Genomic DNA, 21885 nt, shown 5'->3' on the forward strand with positions numbered 1-21885 from the left:
AAGATGATTTGAAGTAGGAAACTGTGTTGGGAACTTCCTGGGATATTCCTGCATCTTTTTCTGGGATTTCTTTTTCCCTCGAGTTACAAATATTACACTATTAATTTAATACCATGTATCCATTTCTTAAGTTTCCATTTATTCTAGGTTGTGAACGCCTCAACAATAATAAATTACTTTTTTGTTTTTACAGTTGTTATTGTTAAGGTTATCGTTCAAGGGGGAATCCTAAGTGATTACACCACTCTGATAACGCATTACAATCATAAGTGAACGTTTGCCAAGACCACCACCCTCCTCAAGAATTAAGCTCATAATAGAACATATGGCAAGAGAACAAGAACGAAGAGCAGCGACATTCAATGTAAAATTCAATTCGTTACATAAATACCATAATTCTGTTCTGGTATCTTCCCTTTTTGTCCTCTTCCTGCCTGCCAGAACACGAATCATACACCCACACGCAGTATGAACAACCTTCCCTTCCCTTTGTTTCCTCTCTTGCCTGCCAGGACAAGAACCATCAACCAAAGCAAATGGTGTATACTCCCTTGCCTTAACTTCCTCTCATTGTTGCTTACCAGAACACGAGCCATCAAACCAACGCATATGATGAACCTTTCCTTCCCTCTTTTATCCCTTTCATGCATGCCAGAATAAAGGTCATCGCCCAAAGCAAAGGATGTATACCACTTATCTGCCTTCCTTTAATTCCTTCCTGTCAGCCAGAACACGACCCATCAAACCAACATACACGATGAATACCCTTCCTCTTCCTCCCCTTCCCCTTCATCAGTCACCTCTTCCTACACCATCTAACCCGTAAAAAAAAACCCCTCCTCCTCCACCCACCCCTCCACTAACACGCCGCCACTACCATCACCGCCGCCGCCTCTACCGATGCCAGGGCACTCGTCTGGTCCCGAGTGCCAACCCCGTGACCGCTGGAGGACTGCCAGTGTGACATGCCTTCACGAGACGCACCCTTCGTCCTCGCCGAAATAGAAGAGCAGCAAAGTGACTGGCTGGCTACACTCTCTCTCTCTCTCTCTCTCTCTCTCTCTCTCTCTCTCTCTCTCTCTCTCTCTCTCTCTCTCTCTCTCTCAACATACCGAAATAACCAGTAATATCCGCCACAGAACGAGTAGCCTTGGAATTTGCTCTGCGTGTCCTAGTGTTCCTTATCAATCGCCTCTTCGGTTACGTAATTTGTTTGTTGCCGACACAAACACACACACACACACACACACACACACACACACACACACACACACACACACACACACACAAGCGCGTCACAGTGGAAAATACCCGTTCGTTTCATGGGGATGGCAGTGGTGATGGGTTAATTACGTTTGACAGGCACACGTGGAGCGAGAGGAGCGCTGCTATGTGGTGTAAACAATGACAGGCGCAGGAGTTTCAGGCAGTGCACGTGTTACTATGGTCAACGCAGGTATTATCATTATGATTCACTATTGATGCTGTTGTAAATAGTAAACACAGTACAATTAATAGCAAGCCAAACCATGCCAAGTCTCTCTCTCTCTCTCTCTCTCTCTCTCTCTCTCTCTCTCTCTCTCTCTCTCTCTCTCTCTCTCTCTCTCTCTCTCTCTCTCGCTGGTGTTGTTGATAGTAATAAAAATAGTAGTAGTAACAGTGATGGTCATCGTGGAGGTGGTTATAGTGGTAGAATATATTGGTATGCAGTAGTGGTGGTGGGGAGGATTAGTAAGACGAGCAGTAATAGTAGCAGTAATGCGGGGAGGAAGTAATAACAAGAGTATTAGTGTTAGCAATTAAGTCGTCAACACACACATGTATGTATAAACATGAATCACTCCCATCAAGTTCCGGTGAGGCAAGAAAAAATTATGCAAGAAAAGATGTATGCAAGTAAGAAAACTGCAGATGCATGACGGGAAGGAAAAACGAGTCATGAGAGAAACATGCCACAAATAACGGAGAGAGAGAGAGAGAGAGAGAGAGAGAGAGAGAGAGAGAGAGAGAGAGAGAGAGAGAGAGAGAGAGAGAGAGAGAGAGAGAGAGAGAGAGATCCAGCCAATGACCGCCACCATCACTATCATTAATCACCCACATCACCACAATCTTATCAGGGTGAAACACAAGGACCGAAAATATACCGTTAGTAAACAAGGAAAGGTGACAACAACCACGAATACGGAGAGGAATATTAATTACAAGACAAACGAGAGAGAGAGAGAGAGAGAGAGAGAGAGAGAGAGAGAGAGAGAGAGAGAGAGAGAGAGAGAGAGAGAGAGAGAGAGAGAGAGAATTTTTTTCATTTATTTATTTCTATTTTTTCAACCGTTCCGTCAGCCATTCAGCCTCCGTCCACCAGCTGTGTCACGCGCGAGGCTTGAATCTCACCGGTCCACACTGGTTCTGCTCCTCGCGCCCCGCCACCCCACCCCCGAGCTCCCCCCATGTCCCTGCGATGACGGCCTGGTCGATGGCTGCTTCCGGGAGGGTTCTTGAATGTGGCTCTCGTTCCAGCGCACCAAGATCCAGTAACAGGACACTTTACTCCCCTGCATGGTGTGTACCAGCGACACAATAGCGAGTCTCGATGTCACACTCCATATTCCTCAACATGTTTTGGAGTCACTTTCAAATGGATGTAGTGGATGTTGCTAGGGTTTACAGTGATGTTTTTTATGGTTCTATTAATGGTTTGGGGGTATATAGTCGTGTTTTTTATGTTTTTATAATAGTTTAGCAACAATTTTAAACTATACGTGAAAAGTAAATCGCGAGAAGTAAGCTATTTCAGTGGCCATTAAAGAAGTCATGATGCGTTTTTTTTTTTTTTTTTTTAAGAATACGAGCGCCAAATGTTAACAAAATTATTACATTTATAGTACTGGAGTATTTAGCCTTGAACCTTGATTGATTAAAGGGCAGGTTCATATACTCTGCTTTTCATTCATGGTTTAAATCTGCGGCCACCAAGAGGAATCAAAATATACAACAGCTGCATTCAAATACCGGTATTCCCAGGAGCCTCCACCCTCGCGGAAAGCCTGCCAAGTCGGTGGGCGAGGAGAGCACCCGCACACAGTGGAAATTAAACCAGGACACCTCAGGCAAAACAATATTTACCTGAAAACCATAAGGCAAAACATTCCACGTTTTACCCTTGACCTGTATACGTTTGAGCTGTCATCATATTCTAAATTATTACTTAGAAACAGAAACCAGAACACTTCAGTATATTATTCATCTTTAACTGATATAGCAAAACATTTCTAGTTGTCACCCTTGACCTGTAAACGCTTAAATTGTCATCATACCTTAATTCAGATTTTTGTAGAGGTTACTAAAACTGAACAGGAATGTGCGTAAAGACGAACACCACTCGCCTCTCCTCCACTGGGTGTGAAGGCATACCTACGCATAGCGCTGTATCGTGGAAAGTTCCTATTCCCTGCCAGCAGCAGCTCCCACACACCTATTCCATTCCTCCCTTTTGGATACCAAAACTTTCCATGTGCAGTACTTGCACTTTTGTTCTCGTTGTCTTAGTGTGTGTGTGTGTGTGTGTGTGTGTGTGTGTGTGTGTGTGTGGTTGGTTCATCCATCTCCTTTAAGAGCACACAAACACAACAGCCGGTCATCATTAGTGGCAGAAGACATGCCCTGGCGTGTCTTCAAGACAACCAGGCCTAAATTAATGAGAGAGAGAGAGAGAGAGAGAGAGAGAGAGAGAGAGAGAGAGAGAGAGAGAGAGAGAGAGAGAGAGAGAGAGAGAGAGAATATGGCAACTCTCAACAAAAGACGGCCGCCCATGACCAAGCGATGCCCTCATCGGCATACACGTGGTAATAAACTTGTCTACCTGTCCTCCCTATTCCTTGAAGCTTCCATCCTATACTAACAACTACATATCTGATTCAATTTGAGAGAGGGTGTGTGTGTGTGTGTGTGTGTGTGTGTGTCCTCTATGCCCTCATGATGCTCCACCCTTTCTATCTTCCTCCCCACTTCCCTACATACAAACGAGAAGATAGAAGGTAAAGGGGAGGAGGAGGAGCACAAATATCCCTCTAAAATAATAATACATCAGGGATGGACACCTTAACGTGTTCCTAAATAAGAGAATCAAATGACAGACGAGGCGCCAGCAGCAGCCTGAGGCAACCCCGGGGTGCGCGTGGAGCTAGTAAACAAGAGCGCGTCCGGCCGCGTTCCCATCCACGTGACCAACCGCACGTAGGCCCCACGAGAGTGTCTGTACATATGTCCGCGTGAGCCCGTGTGTATGGGAACAACTGTGGGCCCGCGTGCATTCTTTATGCCCTTATTAAACCTCTCATACATTCATATACTAAGATACGAATAGATGAATGTGTTTATGTCTCTCTTCGTGTGCGCGCGCGCATGGCTACATCAGTGTGAGTGTGTTTTTTTTTGTGCCCTCGCTGTAACCACCCATTTCCTAAGATACGAATGTGGAATCACGAGTGTGGGTGGAAGTGTGCGAGTTTGTTTTGGAAAGTAAAGAACAGCGGCGCGTGATTGGGTGAACAAGGTGACGCAAGATGAAGGGTTACAAGCAAGGGTGAGGAACGTCAGGTGGAATGCAAGGTGGTGTTACATATCTTCGCTCAAATCAACACGTACACTTTGCTTCTAACTACTTATGCTTGGAGACACAGAGTATATCGTTCCTATAAATAGCTATTATATTTTCCCACATTAGCGTAAACATGTTTAAAAGCAGCAAAAACAAAGCATTTGGCTCCGCGATCAAAACACCAATATCCACCAATCCCAGACCCGCACACCAGACCCACCCTTCAGATCATCCAATCACAGCCACCCGTCCAGCCCCGCCCCGTCTCGCCTTGCCTCGCCTCCCCTGCCTCCCGTCAAGGGCAAATAGTGCTCCCACCGACCCATCCCCCAATTTACACACACACTACAGCAGCAAGCGAGACCGTAAGGAGCCATGTCTTTATTTAGCTTCATTCCTGCAAACCTCATCCATTTCTCCTATCATGACCAAGATAATTGTAACCAGGGAAACAAATTTATTTTTAACCGCGAAGTCTATTTAAACTTTAGCTTGTCTTGCAACTAACTGAATTGTTGGAAATTAGTGTTAAGTACATTACCACTACTCCTGATTAAAGGTCATTCACATTCAATACTTAACTACCTGTGAACACTACTACTACTACTACTACTACTACTACTAATAATAATAATAATAATAATAATAATAGGTAGCAGTGGTGGTGGTGGTGGTGGTGGTGGTAGTAGCAGTAGCAGTAGCAGCAGCAGCAGCAGCAATAGTAGTAGTAGTAGTAGTAGTAGTAGTAGTAGTAAAATAATAATAATAATAATAATAATAATAATAATAATAATAATAATAATAATAATAATAATAATAATAATAATAATAATAATAATAACAGTGAACCAACACAAACATTACTACGTACACACAATCAGACAAGCACCATGTGAATAATGCATACACATGGGCAGCCACGACGCACAGTCTTACAAACAGACAAGCATACCTAAGAATCTTAGGAAATTTCCGCGGCGAAGCTGCTGCCGCCTGAATGGCTTTTTCACACACACGTACGCCATAACCCGCCCCCAGACTTTCTTGCATCACCAGCAACCTCATGAAAGGAGTCAACGCGCGTAATACTACTCCTATCAAGTGGAGACAAGCGGGCAACAATTCTTTCGTTGTCCACTGGAGGTTGAATTGGGGACGATTTGCAGGGAAATTGTAAGGCTCAGAGAACGCATTGGTAGATCTTGCTAAATTACAGGTCGCGTAACATGACTAGGTAACCACGATTTAAATGCTGTTGTAATTGTGCTTTAACACATAAACACACACACACACACACACACACACACACACACACACACACACACACACACACACACTATGAAAAGTTGAAATATATGCAATCTCTCTCTCTCTCTCTCTCTCTCTCTCTCTCTCTCTCTCTCTCTCTCTCTCTCTCTCTCTCTCTCTCTCCTGCCTGGCACCACAATTTTCTTCCCTGCTGCGGTAATGAGCCAACTTCTAGTCATCGGGTCATTTCTACGAGATGGAATTCTTCGCAGGAAATTTTTTTTTTCTAATTATTTGTACTGCTTATGCTGCCAGAACGTTAATATTGTCTTGTGTGTGTGTGTGTGTGTGTATATATATATATATATATATATATATATATATATATATATATATATATATATATATATATATATATATACTCGTATATATAAACTCGAAATACCGTACACGACGTCCTCTTTCTACTTCTACTTCTTGGAGTTCTGCACGCTCTTCACCACCACTCCTATCCATCAAACCACACATACCACGCTACTATGTCGGCGGGCCAAAGGAGTGCTGTGACAAGTCATTCAGCAGCACCAGCTTCCCCTTCGAGGTTGCGGAGCAGCCCAGTTTGAGAATCACTACCCTAACATTACCACTGAATTTATTTCATGACAGTAAACAGTACGCGGTATGGTATTCGTGGTATTACGAAAAACCAGTGGGGCAAATCTCAAAAAACATTAGCAACGAAGATATCATGGTGGAATTTTTTCTAAGTCATCTAAACCACGCGAACTTAAAGTTTGTTATCGCGATGAAATTAGGAGTAACGACTCAATCTTGACAGCTGTGATAAGCAGGTGAGGGCAAAGGGCACACTATTAGCTATTCCGTATCAATCCACCTGTTCATTCTATCGTTCTAGGACAACAGTATTATGCTAAGAGGTGGAACTATTTTACCAAGTGACAAACGGACATACATAGTATCTGAGAGAGAGAGAGAGAGAGAGAGAGAGAGAGAGAGAGAGAGAGAGAGAGAGAGAGAGAGAGAGAGAGAGAGACCATGTGTGATAAAATAATTTACATACAATGTTTGGTTCTGTTATCACATGTGATACACACACGCGATGAATCAACAACTATCTTGTTCTGTCCGGTAATGCATGCCCCGATTTCCAAGCACAGAATTAAATACCTGGATTGCATAACAATGACTACGTGCATGACAGACTCCCCTTCCCCTCATTCTTTCTTATCCCGCTCTCTATGAATCACACCACCACTTGATCCAACTCGAATCTCAGCATACCATATTTTATTCATTCGCTTTATCACATCTTGGTATCAAAGTTCGCAAGTACTACAAAACATAAGCATTTCACGCAGCCATTAAATTAATCAACTTTAGGAATCATCTATTTGTTTCCAATATACCTTTGTCAATTCTGAATATAACGGCTAGCAATCGTTTTGAATGGCGAGAAATCAATTATTAAAATGATCATAATCAATAAAACAATTCACACTACTGGAATTGTAGATTTCTCACACGATCTTGTTTACTGCAATGATTAAACCCAGCACATCCCATAAAGTTGCATTTCATTCATCCCAAAGACCCCTGTCAACCCTCACAGGGCAACACGGAGGCTGCAAACACGTCCCACAAACGGTCCTCCAAAACAATAACCCCAACTGTTGGCTAACCTTTCAAAATTTAAGAAGGAAAAACTCAGTAGATGACTTTAAACTCAATCATTAGTCCTTGAAGACATCACCCTTTAAGAATCACTTGACGAACACTGGGAATACATTCTACTTCCTCTCCTGTCTTCCGTGTCCGAGAGGGCGTGTGGCCTACGTGAGACCTGAGATCCGAGACCCGAGGGAGGAGTGGCGGTCACCCGAGAGATCCGTGCCTAATGGACCGATACACACACACACACACACACACACACACACACACACACACACACACACACACACACACAGAGTAACAAAATCAAAGAAAATAAAAAATTAAAATAAAAAAAATTAAATGTACTCACCAAAATCCGTGAATTGCTGCATGGAGAGAGGCGATGGGTTGAATTGAGAGTAGTAGTCAAGTCTCTCTTCTATAAGGGCACGAGCCTGACGGAATAAAGCCCTGTAGAGCCTCATGGTGGATGCTGAGGGTTGTGGTGCTTGCTGTCCCAGTAGTGGTGATGGACTGAATAGCCGCGCCGGAGCAACATCCACCCCGCCTCTGTGTGCCTCCTGCTCTGAGCTTGGAGAGGTTTGGCGCACGTGTCCTGCGCACCCTCCTCCGTTCCAATAATGTGAGGTTTGCACCTACTCTTTTTTATTTTCTAATTACTGTTTTATTCGATCGGTAATTACTTGTAGTATTTACCTTGTGAAAAATTAGCTGGGATGGTTCTTCATGGAGGCACTTTGATAAATTTCCGTGCCTTAAGGTCTGTGCCTATTTTCTTAGGAGTGAGATATATTTATTTTCCTAAATTCAGCAGTTTTCATAGCATTATTAACCATACTGGTGTATAACTTATTATCATTTCATATATCTCATGTATATTTAGTTTTGGGTCACCTCGTATACGCAAAAACCACCTGTTGTTTAGGTTCTTTCAGAAGACTATTCAAGATGAACCTGGCCAGGCAGTGGAAAATCCCCGCCAAATAGGGTCCCCGAGGCTGGGAGGCGCTCGGGCTTCGCTTCATCCTGACATGTTAATCGCTGTTAAATTCACCATTATGTACAATATTTATGCTAAATTAGTCAATTCATATCTATTAAGCAAAAAGCTACGACAAGAAAGCGAATCAGAGGTATGTATTGCTGCAGCCGAAACACTCGGTAAAGCTCTTTCCACTTGCCTCGGTCCGCTGACGAGGTCAGGTAAGGTCAAGACAAAAAGGTATACACATCACTGGATTACCTTATCTTGCCGGGAATATATATATATATATATATATATATATATATATATATATATATATATATATATATATATATATATATATATATATATATATATATATATATATATATATATATATATATATATATATATATATATATATATATATATATATATATATATATATGTGTGTGTGTGTGTGTGTGTGTGTGTGTGTGTGTGTACTTCGGTATATCAGAGAGAGAGAGAAAGAGAGTTTCCCCCGCCCTATTGACGTGACAACACGGTCATGACGTCTTGTGGGTATTTCAAGCAGCATCATGCCATCACCTTTCCCTCCATGTCTCCTTGCCACGCCACGGCCACCCACCCACCAATGACTCTCACACCCGTCGAGTGCCAAGTGCATCTCGTTATTTACCTTTTTTATCATTATTATTATTATTAAAATAGTAAAGTTCAAGTGATTCAAATGATCCAAAACATGCAGCTACCTTGATTACGACTTGCGAAATTAATGAACAGAGAAAGCTTGTCCACAATTGTGTTCTGAGTGTTTGTGTGTGCATGAGAGAGAGAGAGAGAGAGAGAGAGAGAGAGAGAGAGAGAGAGAGAGAGAGAGAGAGACTGTCCCACCTTCCCATGCAAAGCAGATGGTCTGCCGGTAACTCCAGTGGCAGTGAAATTCTACACGATTGTTTTTTTTTCCGCGGACACCTAGTTCGTCATGAGGCCCACTTGATTTAAAAAAAAAAAAAACGTATTTGGAGAACGCACAGACTTCTTCTATACTTTTTTTTTTTTTAAATTTATTATGAATGTGAACAGAGGCATCAGCTCCCATCTTGCCGTTGCTCTTCATCGATGACTCACGTGGGAAATATAATTGTTTTTCTCAAAACAAATATAATTCAATAGGCTTTACGAGAGAGAGAGAGAGAGAGAGAGAGAGAGAGAGAGAGAGAGAGAGAGAGAGAGAGAGAGAGAGAATGCTCTTAAACCTACATAAACGTGACCAAACGAAATTGACTCATTGGAAATGTTAGAGATGCTACTCAGGCTTGTTTACAAAAAATAACACCAATGGAATAATGAAATAATGAAACGTATAAAATAAAATATACAGCACTTCATACGGATAAAGTTTGTTTAATGCAAGGCGGGAGTGTTTCACACTCTAGCCATGCATGTCAGCCCACCCAACGTTACGCAACCCAACCCTCTTCCACACACTGGTAGTAATTACAACACCATGAACGATTAAATATTTATTCTTAGTACAGCACCTACTATGTACAATACCACATCAAACTGGCGATGTCAACTGAAATTGGAAGGATGGTGAAAGAAAACACTATGCTAACAAAAAATATGGAGACGAGTTAAATTGGACTGCTTTTGAAATTCCCGGATGCATAATCTGCTCCCACCTTCCTTTCGGATACCATGGGGTAGCGGGAGTCACCGGGGACCACGTTCTCAATGGAGTGCAACACACGCCAGCCGCCCTTCCTCGTCCAATCCTAGGAGAGGTGAACGTTGTGTCAGTGAGGAAGCACAGGTACAGGTGCACAAGAGGAAAAGAGCAAATATAAATATACAAATATACAAATAAAAATATAAATAAATAAATAAGTAAAAACAAGAAAAAAAAATACAGGTACAGTATTGTATGAAATATCAATGTCTGGTACTGTACTCATCTCCTCATGCCTTCCTTTGGCACACTCACTACATCAGCTCCTATTTATCTTTTCTGATATTTTGTCCTAAACATTTGCTTGAAAAAAAAAAAAAATAAATAAATAAAAAAATAAATAAACAAAATAAAATAAATAATAATAAAGTAAAATAAAAATAAATAAATAAAAATAAATGAATAAATAAATAGTAATAAAAATAATAATCATAATCATAATAATAATAATAATAATAATAATAATAATAATAATAATAATAATGATAACTAATAAATAAGTAAATCTTTAAAAATTTGGCATCATCCACTCAACTATTTCCTTTCCTTTCAGACAAATCTTCCATACACATCTCACTCTTACTTAATTTGTCTCTCAATGACTTTTGCTTACATTGAAGTTGCAGAGTAAATAATTATCATATGTGGGTTTCTTTTTAGAGATTAGGGGCATAAATCAAGTTAATGTTAATTGTAATGTCATAAAGATCAAATAATTGGCAACAACTTCTCTTAACAACCAACATTCTGACTTCAAAAAGTAGCCCAGACCCACAGACACTTGTGACCCTGTGGTTACATGTGCACACACTATATGGATGAGGAAATGTTAAGAATAAATATCACTATTATCATGATGTTTTGAAAAGAAGTCTTCAGGTTCACAAATGAATTGGCCTTTATTACCTGGTGGCATACAACTAAGCAGCATACTTAGTGGAAGTTATAAGCAAATTCCTTTCTTTTTGATGTCCTTCCTGAAGACTTCATCCAAGGCCTTCATGGAATTATCTCATAAAACTTTTTTACAATTAATGTTAGACATGTATAACTCAGTAACATTAACCTTTTCTCTTCACATTATCAAACTGACACAGTCTGCATTCAATTGATGTGTTCAGTTTCAGTTTGTCTTCTCAACTCTGAATCTGTAGCATCATCTCTTACAATAGTCTTCTACATCCATCAACTCTGAATCTGTAGCATCATCTCTTACAATAGTCTTCTACATCCATCAACTCTGAATCTGTAGCATCATCTCTTACAATAGTCTTCTACATCCATCTCATTTATGTTAAATTTTTCCCATACTCCACCCTCTTTGACAAACCATAACAGTGTATATATCATAAAGTGTATAGTCTACCTCTCATATGCAAGGAAAATTTTTATATTCTCTCAAGGAGCTTCCCCAAACTTCCATCCTCATCTAACTATAATATCAAAGTTAAGTTCCCTTTTAACAGGTTGCACTGCAGAGAATATTACTGAAAAATGTGGGTTCATCAAAGATTACATCACCATTTAGTGCAAGTTTTTCACTAACTAGACCAATTATCATTAGCCTAGTTCTCTGATCTAAAATTTCATAATCACCTGCATTAACCACCCTCACAAGGAGGAGCATACATGATTTGTACCTTCATCCAACTTCCCAGCCCCAAGGCAACACACAACCTTTATCCATGTCAGCTCAACTTCCCAGTATCCTCTAACCATGTTCAGCAGACACAATCCTATATCCACAGTCTTCCTTTACAGGGCTGAAAACTTACTGCCCATGTAGAAATGCTTCTCAAAAGTTTCCTAGTGTCAAGGTATTTATATGAGACCAGATAGGAGCCTGCAAGTTATCTGAGTTTATAAATATTCATCTTTTCATGCTTAGAGTATTTTAGCACACACTACTGTATGAAGAATCTTAAGTTTGACTTCATCCAACAATTGTCCATGAAAAATCATCAAAATCATCACCCTCAGTATTTCATTAAATGTGTTCACAGAGTACAACCTGTGGTGTTCAAAATATATTTACTAAAAACAGCCAAAGCCAGAAGTCATGTCAAGGCATGGTTTTCATACTAAAACTGTGTATTTACATATGTGCAAGCAGTATCTGGTTGCTGCAAGAAGCACTGCCAGAGTATGAGTATGGTAAACAATGTGTGGCAGCTTAGCTACCTTTAGGTTGCTTAAGTGATGCCTGTCAACTATTGTGCTGTGACTGATTGCAACTCAGCTGTATGGATAGATCACAAGATTTATCCTTATATGAAAGACATTAAGGGCTGGGTAAGATTTCCATCACTGAAAAAAGGAGCCAAGGAGAAGGAAGTTTGGGGAAGAAATGTACAAAAGTGGTCCTGGATGCCAAGCCTTCAGATACCATGTCATTTGTTCCAGTTGGCTTATTTGTAGAGTCATCTTTCTTCTCTGTACTTGATAATTCTGAGTAGTGTGACCATCAGTGGAAGTGTAAACAGATAATATCCTCAACATGGAATCCATATGTTTGTTTAATGCCAGGAACCCAAAGGGGGAAAACACTTATTACTTAAACAAAAACTATTTTCATGCCAATATTCTTAATTAGCATTTTGTTCATATGTAAAACACAAATAAGAATGACAAAAATAAAAGCAATAACAAGAACACACTTTCATATACACCACAAAACTATTTTTCCTGAACCAAAACTATCTTGAATCCGGAAACGTACTACTTTCGTCAGTGAATGCAGGAATTTCCTGTAAACTTTACCTCCTTTTCAGACCCAACCACTAATGATCAACACAAATTAAATGAGACTTACTAACTGAATAATGACATGCATACAACCCTCCTATAGTTATGTTCATCAAAATCAAGCAAGTGATGTAGTATATATACTCAGAAGAGCATTTGCTTTGAAGATAATTGAAAGCACACCAATGGGATAATTGAAGATGACCTGGACACAGAATGTAAAGGAAGAAATGAGAAGGAAGTGAATCAGAAAGATCACCTGTAACCACAAAAAACTGGCACAGACTCACCAGCTGACAAAAGCCATAAGGATGTTAAACAAAAGCAAGATGGAAATGATGATGATGATGATGATGATGATGATGATATCCCTTGATAGGCTTGGATATGACTTACGGTATTCACTACTGAAACAAGGCACTTTGCTCCAGTACTTACATTTGTATTATACTTAAAGTAGTAGTAAGTCAGGAGAACTCCACCAAGAACCAGGCCGATCTTGCCAGTATACCAGCGATATTTAGCTGCTTTCTCATAACCCTGTGGAATGAACAAGAAAAAGTTTTACATGATGCTGTACATGGCAAAAAAACAGGCCATTTTCATCTACTGACTTGTAATCCATTACTGCCTCATACGTTCAACCCTACCACATGTTAATTTAAAGCACCTTCTCCATCTCCTTATCAGTACCTTTTCTCTCTATTCATTCTTCTGTTTATCTCCTTATTTCTTCCTCTCTTACACTTACTTACTAACCTATCATCTTATTCATTTAACACCTTTTAATTATTTTATCAGTCAAATCTCCAGTTTTCATAAATCTTTCTTCCTTTTTACTTCCAGTTTGTCCTCATACCTCCTTTCTCAACTGTACTCCTATGCCTTTACTAACATATGCTCCTTCATACCACCATTCATCCTTCACCCATCAGGCATCCATAACATCATTTTGCACTGTACAAGTTCTAAATAGCTCACCAGCATGGGCACCAGTGGCTTGAATAGAGTGTCAAGGGGCCAGCGGTAGAACCGGCGAATGGGGTTGTAGCGTGCCTCATAGTACCCAGGGACCACTGCTGGTTCACTCTCGGCCAAGATCTGTTGGGGAACCAGAATGTCATGTGAGAGGAAGTTATAAGCTAATGAGGAAGGCAGCACATGAGTCATACTGGATGGCAACAGCAAGTTATATGAGATGTATGCTGACCAATGGGTAATGCGTTACATGCCAAAATCCAAAATCTGAAAGCAGTGACTGGCAAAGACAGTCTGTAAAATCTGAAAGTAATGACTGAAAAAGACAGTCTGTATGACAGTTACCTATTTCTGGTAGTGGTAGCAGGATAGCACTTGTGTAACAAACCCATGGGTCATCTTTTTTTTTTTTTATGCAGGAGGGACACCAGACAAGGGCAACACAACTCCAATAAAAAAAAAAAAATGCCCACTGAAATGCCGGTTCCCAAACAGGGTCCAAAGCAATAGTCAAAAACTGAAAGATAAGTGTTTTGAGGCCTCCTTCTTGAAGGACTTCAAGTCATAGGAAGGTGGAAATAAAGAAGCAGGCAGGGAGTTCCAGAGTTTACCAGAGAAAGGGATGAATGATTGAGAATACTGGTTAACTCTTGCATCAGAGAGGTGGACAGAATAGAGGTGAGAGAATGAAGAAAGCCTTGTGCAGCAAGGCCATGGGAGGAGAGGAGGCATGCAGTCAGCAAGATCAGAAGAGTAGTTGGCATGAAAATAGTGGTAGAAGATAGCTAGAGATGCAACATTGCAGCAATGAGAAAGAGGCTGAAGACAGTCAGTTAGAGGAGAGGAGTTGATGAGATGAAAAGCTTTTGATTCCACCCTGTCTAAAAGAGTGGTATGAGTGGAACCCCCTAGACATGTGAAGCATATTCCATACATGGGCAGATAAGGCCCTTGTACAGTTAACAGCTGGGGGGTTGAGAAAAACTGGCGTAGATGTCTCAGAATGCCTAACTCAATAGAAACTGTTTTAGCTAGAGATGAGATGCAAAATTTCCAGTTTAGATTATAAGAAAAGGACAGACCGAGGATGTTCAGTGTAGAAGGGGGGGGGGCACTTCAGTGTCACTGAAAAAGAGGGGATAATTGTCTGGAAGGTTGTGTCAAGTTGATAGATTGAAGAATAAGTTTTTGAGGCATTGAACAATACCAAGTTTGCTCTGCTCCAATCAGAAATTTTTGAGAGATCAGAACTCAGGTCACCCAACTAGCAGGGGCAAAATGCCAGAGGTACCTCCACTTAGAGGGATCTTGAGGAGGGATTTGAGCGATAGGACAAGATACAGATATGAGATTGTGATCAGAGGAGCCCAAGAAGGAGAAGAGAGGGTAACAGCATAAGCAGAAGGATTAGAGGTTAGGAAAAATGTCAAGAATGCTGGGCGTATCTCCAAGATGGTCAGGAATATGAGTAGGGTGTTACACCAACTGCTTTAGGTCGTGGAGGATAGCAAAATTGAAGGCTAGTTCACCAGGATGGTCAGTGAAGGGAGAGGAAAGCCAAAGTTGGTGGTGAACACTGAAGTCTCCAAGAATGAAGATCTCCGGAAAAGGGAAAAGAGTCAGAATGTGTTCCACTTTGGAAGTTAAGTAGACAAAGAATACCTTATAGTCAGAGGAATTAGGTGAGAGGTATACAGCACAGATAAATTTACTCTGACAGTGACTCTGTAGTTGTAGCCAGATGGTGGAAAACTTAGAAGATTCAAGAGCATGGGCACAAGAGCAGGTCGAGTCACTGCACACATAAACACAACATCCAGCTTTGGATTGAAAATGAGGATAGAGAAAGTAGGAGGGAACAGAAAAGGGGCTACTGTCAGTTGCCTCAGACACCTGTGAGGAAAAGATGAGGTTTAGTAGAGGAGAGGTGGTGTTCTACAGATTGAAAATTAGATCTAAGACTGTGAATGTTGAAGAAGTTAATGAAGAGAAAGTTGAGGGAGATGTCAAGACACTTAGGGTCAATACCAGAAGGGCAGTCTGATCTGGGGACACTTGTGGTCCCCTCCCCAGATGGGGACTCCGAGGCTGGTGTTGGAGTCGCCATGATTATTTTGAATTTTTGAGTGAAGGGTGTGTGTGTAATTAGGTGCATGTAGTTTTGTGTGAAGGAAGAGAGTTGTCTTTAGAGGACAAGTTATGACTGCTCTCTTGTATTGTGAGACACAAAAAGAAACGTTCAGTGAGGTAACAGCTGGGTTTAATGATAAGTTCACAGAACCCCCTGATCCAGTGTTGTAGAGTTCACTGGGAGTAATTATCATTTCGGCAGGTGTCTACTGCCTCCTCCTTGCAAACTGGCTGCTTTGTGTTAATAGTGCCACTGACATGCTGATCAGCTGTTGTTAAGTGATGGGTTTGCAGGGCTGCATTGTCTACTACTGTAATGTAGTATGTGTAAACCATTGTGATATAATCCTTATGGTATACAGATTTACCAAACATGAGTTCCAGTAGGAAATAAACACAGTTGGCAGTGGGCATTACAAGAAATCGTGTACAGTGAGTGTTAAAGCACATCAACTGATGTGAATGGCAGATTTGCAGAGTGGTACATTTTTACTTTACTGTCAATTCAATTCAATATTTTATTCTTGAAATCAACTACATAACAGAAAACATAGCATTCCAACAAAGGACTGCTGTGATTACTGTACGAGTCATTAACATTAATTATTACAGTCTCTATATTAAATAAACTTACCAAACATGAGTTTCTGTAGGAAATAACTGTGGTGGGCTGCAAGAGTTATAGCAAGAGGTGTACAATGAGTGTCAGGTAGGCAGTTTCACTTGTTTATCCCTCACTGGTAAAAGTTCACATTCTATATTCAGCATACAAGTTGACTTTTGGTTTTAGAGAAATGTATTTAGGCTTCAAATGTTGACTTACATGCTGGTTTCCTTCAGGGGACATGTGGCTACAAGAGTGGTGTGAATGAGTGGGAATGTGCAAGTAGAGTGCCTTGTCTTGGCTAACCCCATTTTTGAGGTAGACAGCCTTGGTATATGTATGTATGTATATATGTAATAATAATAGGAAATAATAATAATAATAATAATAATAATAATAATAATAATAATAATAATAATAATAATAATAATAATAATAATAAAAATACTACTACTACAACTACTAATATTAATAATAATAATAAGCAACTAAGTAAGCAAGTAAAATAAATAAAAATAATCACAAGAAATAACTGTAATGCCCTGCCATGGAGCATCATGAAAACCCCGAGAAACTGATCTAGAGATGGGAAAATTTGACTGTGCCATGTGAGGCTTTCACATGAGTGTCTTGACAGACACTCGTGGCAATGTGAGCCCTCACGGTCAGGCCAAGACTATCACTAAGGTCCCAGGGGATCTTGGTCAGCCTTGCCTGTTCAGTCACTACATAATAACTAGTGGAGGAAAGCTAGATTCCTGTAAGAGTAAGCTCACTATACATATCATTTACTCACACAACTCACTGAATAAAGGATGATCAAAGAGACTTTCCCAACTGCTCACCATTATTTCATCTCCTTGAATATGATGATGGTTGCATGACGTTTTACCTATATTACTATATGATTTACCTTATAAAATTACATGAATTAAATGAAAGGCCTCCCTGTAATGCCTGTAGGATACAACAAACCTCCAGATACAACAATTTTGCCTATTTCACGATTAGTTTGTCATATCAAAATTTTACTGTAAAAACAGCAATTCATGATATTAACACGTACTACTAAGTTTTCTAAAGTGAAGAATTACAAAAAACGGCTGAGAAAGATAAGAAGCACGAACAACACTCACTGATGGGCGTGGAACAGCTGGTGAACATACACAAACTCACTATCCTATAAGACTAGTACCAGATGACCTCCTATTTATCCATTGCAGGGTTCAGACTATCCACCTTGAAGGACCACAGACACACTCCCCTTCTGACTATTGATGCCCTACCATATCACAACACCAACTCACTCAAGAGCTGGTGGGTTCCTTCCTTGTCAGCTGGTTGCACTGTTGCCAACCCTAACAATCTATGCATTGTTACCTTGTTACCTTACGGCTAGATTTTCCCTCACCCTGGCTCCTTTACCTGCTCAGAAACTAAATGCTGTGATAGCTCATTACTAACACACTGATCCCAATCAGCATCGCTAAGTAATCCATTGACATTTTCATCACTAAAACTACATCATGTGATGAAGGTTGTACACTTACATACTAAATAGAAAACACTTCCTTGTTAAGTCTTAAGTTAATACATCTTGATGTTTTGTATTAATGTGTGTCTCACACAAAAAAAATGGTCTCCCTCACCTGATCCTTGAGCCACTGTCTACGGAACGCACGGTCAGCGTCTGTCATACCAGCAAGGCGCATCCGCTCATCCTTCCAGGGCCCCTGGATGGGGAAAGCCTTCACCCCACCAGTATCTGCAACCCAGCAACATTATTGTACACAGGATGCCATGTATTGCTAAATTAGTATGCACTCATATATAAAGCTTTCCATAAAGATTCCAAAGGCACGGAAATCTGGCAAAAGATAGTAAAATATACAGATATAAAATGTCAATGTCCAGTTTAGATCTGTTGCTGTCATGAGAGCACCAGGAAGAAAAGAAAAAAAAAAAAGTCTAAACTCTGTTGGTGGCATTACTGTAAATTTGTCATATATATACAAGCACACCTTGATATACATTCTAATATACAACATTTCATTGATACCACACATGAATTTACTCCTGTTCTGGACTTTCTTGACTTGCAAAAGGGGTTTTGACTTGCTGACAGAACACTTGCCTGCCAATGCCAGGCAAGTGGCATGCTGTTACCCAAAATCTCAAGCTTAGCAACACTTGCTACATCTACTTTTTAGATCTGATATATTTTTGTCTTGCATCATAGAATCTGTAAAGTTGTCATGGCTGTAAACGAGACCAAGATCAAAAGTTGATTTCAATAATTTCCTTTCCCAGCCTTATTACAGGTATATTCTCTTCCATTCTTTCATATATACCTTTAGATATATCTAAAAGCATAAATGTAAGGTGGGGAAGAAGTGCCCCATACCTAAGGGAAGGTCAAGGGGAGCTAACTGACCCTGCTTAGGTTAGGTAATGCTACATTAGATTAGTGACTTTAAGGAGGTTTAAGGGAGGGGGATTCCTCCCCAGTTTGGTTAGGTAATGTTTTATATAAAAGTCTGCAGCAACTGACCTCAATTAACTGGGGGCTTCACCTTCACTGGACACCCACTTAAGGACGGTAATCTAACCTAGCCTAACCAAGGGGGGGCGACCCTCCCTTAAGGATGTGGGCACTTCTCTTCCACCTTATATTTCTGTTTTAAATGTATCTAAAGATATATGCAAAGGAATGAAAGACAATAGATCAGTAATAATGCCAGGAAAGGTATTAGAAATTAGAAAATTACCTTTACTTCATCCATCACTGTGAGAACTGATATATGCTTCTGGGTTTCTAATTTACCATCGTTTCATAAAAAAAAAAAAAAAAAAAAACCGTATGAAAGCTAGCAGGCTGAAGCTGTGTAGCACGAAACATCAGTTCGTCTGCAAGACCATAAAACTAATGGACGACTTATTGTGATTTTAGTTAAACGATCTCAGCTACAGAAACTGTAGTTGTAACCTCTACTCTAGTTTTAATACAGCTTGTTGAAGTGAGTCCAGGTTTGGTACGAAGGCAAGGCAGGTGTCTTCAGTCTCATGCTGACGGACGTCCTGGAATCGCTTCAAGACATCTACAGTACAGGCTGGCATGTCTCAATGGAGAGGAAGGCTGTAGAACTTAGGCTTTGTCCTGCTAAATTTGGTGGCCCCGAGTATCCCTGGGCTTACACAAGCTAGAGTAGATAAACTATATCTCATTATTATCCTGTCAGGTGCCTATTAGTGGAACGGTTCTGATGGTGTTGGTGAACCTTTCCCTCAGTGTACTGGGAGGGTGCTTGACACCGGCCACAAAATTAGGCTCTATGCTGCCCCACGCAGAGCTCCACTCTAGCAATATCAATTAGTCCTTGAAAAGATGTCCTTATTAGTACAGTTCGTCAAGCTGACTCGTCTATCAGACTCCAATGGAACCCAGAATACGATACCTGAGGAAGGGAACTTATTTGCCATCTTGTTTTTCTCAGGGAGGGCAACAGTGGCATATCTCAATTTGAGGACAAAGATATATCTCTTGTTTACAATTATTATTTTTTAAAGATGGAAGTCTAGTTTAATTTTACCTATTTTTTTCATTTTTTTTCTTTTTTAAAAATTAAAATATGTATTCTTATTCTCTTAATAGATGAACATCCCTTCTCTGAGATAGTATAAAAATCATCTATCTACATCTGGGAGCGCTTTCTTAAAATAATGTTATGTTGGTGATGGCTGATCATAAGCATGCAGTTGATCATAATTCCTTTCGTAGAACACAACAAATTTCTCTCTCTCTCTCTCTCTCTCTCTCTCTCTCTCTCTCTCTCTCTCTCTCTCTCTCTCTCTCTCTCTCTCCAACACTTCTCGAGTTTCACATCTTCACCCAATACTCACAATATACCTCTTAGTATTATATCCTCGTCGCTTTACTTTTTTTCCACACTATCTCTATGAAATAAGAAATCTTACTACTTTACCACTCTCTTCACCATTAATTGAGGGACAAACTTTTATATATATATATATATATATATATATATATATATATATATATATATATATATATATATATATATATATATATATATATATATATATACACTAAGCTTCCATCCACTTTTATTCACACCACAAGTACCTCTTTAGCTCATCTCCATTGTGTAAATCATGAATCTTTTACCTTATTTCATATCAATATCTCGCATGCATACATTAGTCACTAGTGTTAACATTCATATACTATCATGTCCTATTTGTTTATTTCTGTTCTTAAGTCACAATTATTATTATTATTATTATTATTATTATTATTATTATTATTATTATTATATGTATAAAACATTTCTCCGCTTTCCTTACTTGTAGTACTCTTTATCATATTTCTTCATACATACTTCTAGGGTTGTACGGGTTTGAAACAATATATGTATTCAAATTCACTAAAATTCACCTACTTCCATTATTTGTCCATGCAAATTTATTTAAGCTATTTTGCTTTTTTTTTCCTTTCATTCTACATATAATTATAGATTCAATAATATCCCATTTTTCTTATTTTAATTTTTACTTTCAACTTCTGACAAATAACAGCTTTTACTTTTTTTTCTATATATCTTTTATTCTTTACAAACACAATGTCATCTGCAAACATTGTATTGAAATTTTATTATTAACACAGTTCTGCTACGTAAATACCAACTCTTGCTTTTATATCTCTTACTATTCATTACCAATGTACCAATGTTAATATTTCATCCGCTTCTAATCTATAGCATTTTGTGACAATTACTTGCCTAACGACATCCAGCATTTTTTCCTTAAACATTTTGAATACACACTATACATTTTCTTTCCCTACAGTTTTCCTGTGATGTATTTAATTTTTTTGGTCACTCAAGTTTACCTCCCTGTTAAGGTAGCTGCATGTAAATCTTGTAATACACAGAAACTCTAGTGACCTAGTGTTTCCACATCCCCATAAATTCTTACTGAATTAAACATCACAGGACAGAACCAGTGAGAAGCACAGAGCAGTGGTGACAACTTTGTCTGAGTCAGCCTATCAGTCTCAATCACTCAGTCACTCAGTTTTGTGTCCCTTTCCATCATGGGCTGGCAGGGGTAGGGGTGTGAATGATGTGTGTGAGTGTGTGGTGTTTTATATGGACCACCCTGTGTGTGAT

At 39.7% G+C, this 21885-nt stretch overlaps 2 protein-coding genes across 3 annotated transcripts in view; both read right to left on the reverse strand.

Moving 5' to 3' along the window:
• Positions 1-8133, reverse strand: part of LOC135099688 (pyruvate dehydrogenase (acetyl-transferring) kinase, mitochondrial-like) — a 50585-nt gene extending 42452 nt beyond the window's left edge. For both annotated transcript variants that reach the window (XM_064002103.1, XM_064002101.1), the window contains exon 1: positions 7887-8133. In XM_064002103.1, the coding sequence (XP_063858173.1) occupies positions 7887-8001 (115 nt within the window). In that variant the 5' untranslated portion in view covers positions 8002-8133. The remainder of the gene's footprint in view (positions 1-7886) is intronic.
• Positions 8134-10017: 1884 nt separating this feature from the next.
• Positions 10018-20237, reverse strand: LOC135099689 (uncharacterized). Its single transcript, XM_064002104.1, has 5 exons — positions 20152-20237; positions 18346-18461; positions 13966-14085; positions 13423-13524; positions 10018-10285 (listed from the first exon to the last, which is right to left on the reverse strand). The coding sequence occupies exons 1-5, from the start codon at positions 20174-20176 to the stop codon at positions 10145-10147; spliced, it is 504 nt and encodes a 167-aa protein (XP_063858174.1). The 5' UTR covers positions 20177-20237; the 3' UTR covers positions 10018-10144.
• Positions 20238-21885: the final 1648 nt, after the last annotated feature.

The sequence above is a fragment of the Scylla paramamosain genome, chromosome 4 (genome assembly GCF_035594125.1).
Source record: "Scylla paramamosain isolate STU-SP2022 chromosome 4, ASM3559412v1, whole genome shotgun sequence".
Classification (NCBI taxonomy): Eukaryota; Metazoa; Arthropoda; class Malacostraca; order Decapoda; family Portunidae; genus Scylla; species Scylla paramamosain.